The sequence below is a fragment of the Vigna unguiculata genome, chromosome 2 (assembly GCF_037176805.1).
Source record: "Vigna unguiculata cultivar grain cowpea cultivar isolate G323 ecotype 2 chromosome 2, ASM3717680v1, whole genome shotgun sequence".
Classification (NCBI taxonomy): Eukaryota; Viridiplantae; Streptophyta; class Magnoliopsida; order Fabales; family Fabaceae; genus Vigna; species Vigna unguiculata.
In genome coordinates, this window is record NC_140793.1 from 4,208,689 (window position 1) to 4,218,059 (window position 9,371).

Below are 9,371 nucleotides of genomic sequence, written 5' to 3' on the forward strand. Positions count from 1 at the left end.
ACCCGAATACAGCTTCATATTTTCGTATAAAGCAAACTTCCTATTTTGACCTTTTTATATTGTATAACTCAGAAATTATTTTCTAACTTTCAAAATGATTTTTAAATTTCATAATCTAAAAATTAATAATAGTATATAAAGAAATTCTGTATTTTTTATCCACATTTCATAATATCTATTTTACTTTTAATTATTTTAAAAATATTAATATTCTAAATATTTATTTTGTCTTAAATCATTATTTCAAAAGAAAATTATATATATTTTATTTTTTTTAATTTTATATCTAACAATTATTTTAAAATTAATTATATATTTATTATTGATCTTAATTTAAATTTCTTAAAAATTAAAAAATTGTAAATACACAAGCACGAAGTATCGTAGAATCTAAATAATTTTCTTCTTAAATTTTGACTTCTAATTGTACAATCTGAACAAATTTTAAATTATACAATTGAAAAATCATTTTTTTACTTTTAAAAATGTACGATCTGAAAAAACAATAAAATGAGAAATTCTTTGATATTAAGATGCACGAAGAAACAACCGTTCCTAATGGGGCTAAATATGCAAGACAAAATCAAAGGACCTTTGTCTCTCCACCTCAACGATTTCTACTTCATGGAAAATGAAAAATAACTAAGAAAAACTAAGTTAAATTTGAAACTCCAACCCTAATCTTCTACTATTTACACAATTTTCACACCTCAGTACTTACATATTACCAATAACTTAAAAACACCTAAATTTCAATTTGATCTTTAAAAGACCGAGACGCCGACTGATTAGTTATTTCAGTTAACATACTGCTACTTCTCTGGGTGAAAATCTTAACTCAAAATTATCAGTTTATTGTCACAGTTTCAGGTATAAATACTCAGTTGGGTCCCTGAAAAACTTGTAGTTCATATTTAAGTCATTTGGTCATTTTGGCTAGATCTTCTTTTGTTAATGCATAATTAAAGTTTTGCAGATTTTGGCTCATCTTCTTATCATGGCACAACAATGACCCTTTGTTCATACAACCATTTGAGATAAACCTGAGCTTCTGACTTGTCATGAATTTCTGCAATCTCTTTCATCTAGATTCATGTTTGCACCTCTACTCGGGTGAAAATCATACACAGTACAAACGCTTCTTCATTGGAATAACCAAAATTATCACTCAAAATTTTTATACTTTTCGAAAAATGTTGCCAAAATATATTAAAATGTTTCTAAACTTAGCATTCACAAAAGGTTAAGTGATGCAGGTAGGGCTAAAGTGGCAATGTTGAGCAGAATAAAAGTTGATGTTGGATTATGTATGACATACAACAAACATGATTAGAATTCAATGCAATAGGACTTCAGCTAGAGTTATGAATTAAATAATCTTAGTTACTGCTACATCACACTGAAACATATATATACACAAACAAAACCCACAACATACATCATGGTCAAACACTGTATGATCCATCATCTCCACTGTTTTACCCTCTACAAAAGGAGTCATGCACTTCACTGTCCCTACCAATATCAACACTCTTCCCAAAGCTAATGTTCTTCAAACCATAAACACCCTAATTCGTATCCTCAAATGTCAGTTATCACTGTCCATGTATATCTCATCAGCTTATTACAAGCAAATACTAGTGTACAATCATCTCGTATTCACAACGTTTCTGCTGGCTGCTTACAGTCGTGTTTATAACACTGCCCAAGAAAATCTTTTTTACCCTATTCCTGCACAAACACAATGATGCCATTGATCAAATTATCTCGTCAGTGAAAACATGATCAAGCAAAGAAATTAGACCCTGGTCCTATTGTATGTATGTGTATGTATACGAACAACAATTATCACCTTCCAGATTAGTTTTGTAAAATTGAGTTATGTGTAAACTTAGGCATAACCTAATTCATACAAGTTCTCTCATTTAGTTTCTGTAAAACCTCTTGCATAAGTTAATTCATTCTACCTTTTTATTCTTTTCTCCTACTAGTACTCACTAAAAAGTTTATCCAAACAGGAGCTAAGTTCATAAAAAATATAATAATGGCAAACTGGGGAACCACAACCTACCAATTTTTTTTCTTTTTTATCATTTAAACTTGGGGAGGGGAGTCAGGCTCTGAACCACAAAGGGAAGCATATGAAATTGTATCTTCCTTAGATATAGCCACAAAGTTCAGAGGAGCAGTAGACAATCTTCTCATTTCCTTAAAATATCCATTCTGACGGCCAGAGTAGGACCGCGGTGTCAGTAGTTCAGATGTTGTTCCACCACTTAGGGAGTTCCGGCGAGGTGTGGGAGGCATAGATCCATTGCCATTTGCACGGTAACTATTTGTCTTTCTAAAGCTGTTATTTTTTCTAGGACTAGGTTTAGAACCATAAATGGCTTCCTTTTGATTTAGGAGTAGATCTTGCATCTTTTTATGGTCCTGCAAGATTCAACAAAACACACCAGTGAATCATGTAGCAATGTTTCTCAGAACATCAAAGTTGAAAACAAAGAAAAAATGTTGTCAAAGTAATTTGTTGACAAACAACTAATAAACAAATGTTTACGGTCAAGTAATTTTACCCTGTGTCGTCTCTTCTCTTCCTCTTTCTGTTGTCTGGCCAGTTTATAATCGTCCAATATTGAAACCAACCGTACCTATAGATCATATTGACAATCAAATTTACCTACTAAAAAAGGCTTGAAGATGAAAACACAACCAAAATAGTTATTTAGTACTTCAAAGCTCACCCCATCATATAGAAAATGCGTCTTCTTTTCATCTTCCCAGGATAGTGTTTTGTTTATAAGATTGTCAACCATAGCTGGAAAGATAGCATATTAGAAGAAGTAAAAAGGGCACTGTAAAATAACAGATAACCATGCATGAAAGCAATACCTGGAATTTTGGCTACAGTTATTCTAGCACGTTCTGCACGTTTAAGATTAATGTGTGCACCTCGCCCAGCACTGTACCGATTGTCATCCTGAAATTATTTGCTACTTCAGAGAAAAAACTAAATGATCTAACACTAACAGTGTTCATAAATGAAATCATATTGCAAAAGCACTTCTTTGAACTGCAAGACTTGAACTGTCCAATGAAAAGGGAAAAATGATCATGTCTCTGGCGGTATCCTAATTATTGGGCAGCACTATTATTACAGTTTTCTGATAAATGTATGGCATCACAAATACCCACACCAGATTGATAAAGTTTGAACAAGAAGCATAACAAAAATAGACCTGTTATATGATTAATCTCAAAGATACATTAGTAAAACTCAGGATTACAATAAAATTGTAATCTAAGTATTTTCTAAACTTTAGTTGCCTCTACTTTCTCTTCAGACCATCTGTCATGGGCCTTTTTAAGATGTACTCCAGACAAGTGATTTTCGATAATCAATACAAGAATCTCTCTTCTCTAATAAAAAATACAAGGTATATTCAATAATCCTTCAACAAAATATGGTAGCATGTGAAACTTCCAATGAAAATAGAAGAGTTTGGGCAGGCACAAGAAACGAATTATAAAATATAATTTCTCACTTACTTGATTATATTCATCAAGCCAGTTCTCCTCTTCACACGCAGAAAGCCACTTGTCAATCCTATCTGTTACTTCTTTTCTGCTCAAAGCTTCATCTTTTACCTTAACTATCTGTGCTTCAATGTTGGCTAATAGCTCAGAAGGATCCACCAGGCCTATAAAAAAAACAGTAGAATTCAACGTCAGATAATTTCCTTCTAAACCCCCAAAATAGAATTTTACAGAGGTGACTATGTATGTGTTTGGTTCAACTTATTTAGAGAAATAATCCCATATTTTTGTTCCCTCCCTAAGAGAGCTATGAAAAAAAATATTCTAAGAAAGAAGCTGTTCTGTAACACATACTAAGAGATAGCTTAAAGGTAAATAATCTATGAATAAACTGGAACAGACCAGAATCTATCAATGCACCAGCTTTCTCGGCAGCAGTACTTGTATCTGGTTCAATATGAGTCAATCTACATATTTCCTCTAACTCTGACCTCTTCTTGAAAACAAGTTCTTTCATTCTGCTAGCTTTTAGTTTCGTAAGCCTGTCCACTTCCGCTGAAGCCTGCAAAAAGACTCTTCAGTTTAGGAGCTCCCTCTCAACAGAATAAATTGAAAGAATGAAAAAAAAAAAATTAAAGGGTGAGGAAACAGAGAAACTTCGAGACCTTCTCAATCATCTCTGTTGAAAGAACACCTCGATCAGTGATTTCTGATTCTGACATTCCAACAATAGAAGTAATCCCCATAAAACAGTTTCTGTCTTCTTTTGAAGAATCCATCAAATTCCAAAGTTCAAATAGTTTAGCTACCACATCCTTCAGCTGCATTTTTTAAAGAGTATACTATAAGTCTGAGACCAGAGAAAATGAAGGGAAGAAATTACAAGAACCAATAAACTAAAAAGTATGGAGCCCATAAATCACCTTCTGAATCCTAGTTTTCCTTTCTATTTTTAACTTTAGAATGGTCTGCTCTAGGCCTTCCAAAGTGCTATTGCTAATATTAGTCGATTGTTCCACCTGAGTCCCATGCAAACTTGGATGCACATCACCCACAGTTTGGCCAAAATCCAACCCAAGTACACTACAAAGAGAATGGACCTCATTCACGCATTGCAAGACCTTTTGAAGACGATCAGACTGAAAAGAAAATGCAAAGAATGAGTTATAAAGGAATATCTATTTAGTAATTGATATGAGAATGCATTTTCTTGTGCCCCAAGATTCTTTCATGAGTGGTATAAGAGAGGCGTTTAAAATAAGGCCAAAAGGGTCACGAAGGCACATATAAGGAAAAATATTAAAAGAATTGATCATTCACAAAATTCAAAGGTCTATGAAAGTTCAAAGATCATTCTACATGATTGATCAAAGGTCAGATTCTTCTACCATAATACAAACCTTTTCCTTTTGAAGAGTTCGGAGATGTGTTTGATATTCGTTAAGTCTTCTATGCGACAAGTCCTGTTCATCCTCAACTGTTGTGATGCTTAAAGAATTACTGACAGAATGGAATCCAAAAATCTCCCCACTTATCTTCTCTATTTGATTCTTTACATCGTCAAACTGCTTCAACCTTTCATCTTTTTTCTTCTTCAGTTCTTCAACCAAAGGTGTGATGGATGCAAGTTTCTCCTTCAGGGAAGAGGATCTCTTATCTATCTTAATCTACAAATTCACAAACAAAAGTATCAGAAAGACATATCATGCAAGTATATCTTTTATCCTCTCAAAGATCAGAAAGCTAACTCCTAGTTATATCTTTTTAGCATGCTCATACCATATGTCACCTTTATCCTCAAATAGGTAGGTCGAAGAAACTCAATCCATGTAAATAAAACAGATACCACCTTGATCAACACATGCAAAGTTCACGCAAACATTCCATACATATTACTCAATACAGGACAATGCTTTGCACATACTTCACATGAACAGTAAAAAGGTGATACTATCCTACATTAATATTCACAAATTCAGATAGTCCTACAGCAGCAGACACAGCTCTTAAGATTTACTGATTCCAGCAACATCAAATAAATAATATCATTTGCGTCCTTTTTTTCATTGGCATGTTGGAGTGATGGAGACATAGTGGAGATTGAAGCTCTAATAACAACTTCACACTCTAAACTGGTGCAAGTTAACCCACAATCTCCTCGGCAATTTTAAATTCATTGATAAATTTGCTTTTTCTTGGTATCCATCCAGACAGCAAACTACTGGAATGTCAGTTAAGAAATTGACTTTTGAACAAAAGGAAATTGCTTTACCGGTGAATGAATATCATGTTCGCCAAGTGAAGCCATTAGTGTCGCAAGCTCTGCTTCCTTGGCAGCAACTGTTTGATGAAAACGTGCTTTTGTGTTTGCGGCCTCATCAACCTTTCTCCTGTATACTTCTAAGCACTCCCTCTCCAGTTCCATCAACATTCGATCTTTGTCTACCTCGCTCTCCCCAATGTCGTTCCATATTTGCTGCACACATAACTGTATCGGTCAATCCAAGAAAAAAAAACAATAGAGTAAAAATGTAACAAATAAAGATTAAAGTGAAAGTGAAAACAACAAATAGTTTGGTAAATCAACAAAACTATAAAACACTACACCAAGGTATAATAATTAAACAGTAGATAAAGAAAGTAACAAGTAAAGAATAAAGTACAAAGTGAAAACAACAATCAAATTGGTGATAACTTCCTAGACACATTAATGCAAATCAACAAAACTATAAAACACTACACCAAGCCTAAACAAAATTGTCACCAAATCAGAAACCGGTTCTCTGAGCACAAAGCAACGAGATTAAAGAAACAGTGAACTGTTGTAAAAAGATGGATTATTAAAGACCAAGTCAACTCAAAACTTCATACCAATTGCTAAACTGGTAACTTCTAAAATGCATCAAGAATCCCAATTTGATAAAGTTTGAAACACAGTAAAAAAAAGCTTTCAAAATTCAGACTAAAAAACAAGGAAAATTTAAAAAGCTGAAAAAGGGCCCTTTCAACTTAGGTAATCAATCTCATGAAGAAAGACAAAGCCCCTTTCCTCCGTAATAAAATAACCTACAGAGACCCTATCAGTGCTTCTTTCCCTTTTGACACAGTAAAACAGACAAAAAGTTGACCTGAAGAGAAACACCACATCATTGGGTAGAGAATACTCAAGAAGAAGAAGAAGATAAACGAACAAGAAAAAAAAAGGGTAGACATATCATGAACAAATAATCACGAGCAGACTCTTCATCACGAAACAAAAAAAAAAAAGACACCCCATGTCCTCATTTTTTTTTCACCGACAAATTCCTCAAAACCCAGAATTCTGAAACACCAAAGAAGGAGAAAGACCTCAAGTTCTCTGAGCAAAGCAGTGCAAGTAGTACTTGTGCGGATACTGGTGCCATGTACCCCAATGGCCAGCATTGTTGACCCTATTTCAGTCGCTCACAAGGTAGTGCTAATTTGAAAGTTACTAAGTAAGGCAGTAGTAGAAGAAAGAGTTAGATGAAGAAGAAGAAGAAGAAGGGTCAAAGCACAAAGCAAGAAACTTTCTTCTCATGTGAAAGACAAGAGACACGGGGTGTCTCCATTGGTCGAAACAACCTTAGCTCCCTCAGATCTAAAGCTGAAACCTTTGGTTGGTTCTTTCTTTCTCTGACTTGAACAGATTGTTTTGGCAACCACAAAGAAAGAAAGGAAACAAATTGTGAAAAGAGATATGACAGGATCTGTAAAGAGGGCGTGTGTTGGAGTAGGAGAAAGTGTTCAGAGGGAGAAAATGAAAATGATTGCCATTATTATTGCAGAAGAGGGAAAGCAACTTAAATGAAGAGGAAAGAGAAAAAGGGTTGTGCAAAGGCAAAGGGGCAAAGAACAAAGGAAGAGGATAATGCTTTTTTTAGGGTTTGGTTGTTAGATGCTCAAATGCTCAAACATGTAGCTGAACACACAGGAGCAGGTAAAGAACCATGTATTGAAATGGATCTGTATTCCATCTCTGTATCTCTCTATGCATACACACAGTCCCTTTCTCTCTCATGTGTTCACATTCACCAATGATTTGCATAGGTTAAAAACTCCACTCAAAAACACAAACATGGCTTCTTCTTTTATATTCTATTTTTATCATTATAGAACCCATGAAAATTTTGTTTTTTCTAATTTAATTTCTGAACTAAAAGGTTCAGTAACTACATTTGATTTTGTGAAACCTTTTTTGATTAACATAAATTGTATCAGTAAAAGATTAACTTGACATTAAATTTAGTCAATTTTTCAAATTCCACATTTTTAAGACTAGGTAAGTTCAACCACTAAATTGTCACTGAACCAAAGTGGTTATTTTTTCTTAAAATTCTTTGTCGTTGTTGTTGTGTTTGTGAGGAGGGTCTCACCGAGTCACACAGTGGTTGAGTGAGAAATTTTTGTGACAGGATAGAATCTCGACATTTGTTGTTTGGCACTCGATGTTGGACGCGTGACTCAAACTCTCCAATAAGACAAGGAAGTTGCCTTTTGAAGTTTGTGGAAGCGCGTGGAAATTGTTTGGGTTGGATTTTGCTGTGACCCAACTAGCTGTTTTGACATCGAAGTGTTTGCGCCAAATATATTTTTTTTCTTTTTTATTAAATTCCTATGGAATTGTATTTTATTTGTATATGTTTGTTAAATAACTATTTTTATTAAAAAATCATAAAAGCCACGTGATATTATGAAAAATTAATGAAAAAAAATGTCTTTTTAGTCAGATTCATATAACAATAAAAAATTATAATTAAATCAATTCAAAATATTTTAATAATTTAAAATCAAAAACGGATACAAAGACGAGTGAATTATATATACGTATTTCCATTCTGTATTTAATTTTGAAGATTATTTATTACTCATATTAAACTAATCATCACAGAATGTTTTCTCTTAATATCAAAAGCAAGTTCAGACATAATTCGTGTAGATACAAGTTGATTTGTGATGAAAAAGAAACAAGGAAGAAATAAAATTAGAATGAAAAAAAAAAAAACTATTTTAGGATACAATATTAATGATAGTTTAGAATTTGAAAGGTTTAAGACTAAGTTTTAATTTAGATTAGATTTTCATTTACTTTTTATTTCATTACTTTATCTTTCAAGGAATAACACTTTACTTCTAATTAATCTTAAATATTTTATCAAGTATTAGATCGAATGACAAGTTTGACCATGCATTAATTTTTACAAGGTAAATATAATTATCTTAGTAAGTGTTGTTAACTAACACTTTAATATGATACTAATTTGATTCAAATGTTTCTTAAATATGTAATCATAAAATCATTTACTACTTTTACATGTACGTTGAAAGAGTTTAGACATTTAAAATTAAATTATTAGTGTGAGGCATTAGTCGTTAATTTTTATTTTAAGGTCAACATGAATTAAATAAAATGGAAAGTGTAATATCTCATTTAGTAGTTATAAACTACTAAACACAATATTATAAAATGATATGACAAAAAAGAGAATAAGTTACGAATATTGGTACAATTATTCCAAAATAACCATAACAAACAAATATTAAGATATATACAGACGTTTTCTGATCATATGAAATGGTTACTATCTATAAAACATACAAAACTAATCTAACTAATGCTACGATCTACTGGTGTGTATCATGACTCTCGAGAAGAGGAGTATCCTCATTTACACTTTCATCTGCTCACACAATTAAGTGATCATTATAAATTCATAACGAGACGAGTCCAGATTCTCTACTGGTTTTTTTGATGTTATCCTCTGCTGAACATTAAAAATACACTATATTGATATTTTAAATATCTTTTTAATATA

General features: G+C 32.7%; 1 protein-coding gene across 1 annotated transcript; it reads right to left on the reverse strand.

Annotated features, from left to right (window-relative positions):
- Positions 1 to 1,276: 1,276 nt before the first annotated feature.
- On the reverse strand, positions 1,277 to 7,465 carry LOC114173453 (65-kDa microtubule-associated protein 6-like). The gene is made up of 12 exons (XM_028057870.2): positions 6,886 to 7,465; positions 5,810 to 6,013; positions 4,938 to 5,204; positions 4,461 to 4,676; positions 4,203 to 4,358; positions 3,940 to 4,099; positions 3,550 to 3,701; positions 2,893 to 2,980; positions 2,745 to 2,818; positions 2,577 to 2,651; positions 2,072 to 2,433; positions 1,277 to 1,731 (listed from the first exon to the last, which is right to left on the reverse strand). The coding sequence occupies exons 1-11, from the start codon at positions 6,958 to 6,960 to the stop codon at positions 2,095 to 2,097; spliced, it is 1,806 nt and encodes a 601-aa protein (XP_027913671.2). The 5' UTR covers positions 6,961 to 7,465; the 3' UTR covers positions 1,277 to 1,731; positions 2,072 to 2,094.
- Between the last annotated feature and the right edge of the window lie 1,906 nt (positions 7,466 to 9,371).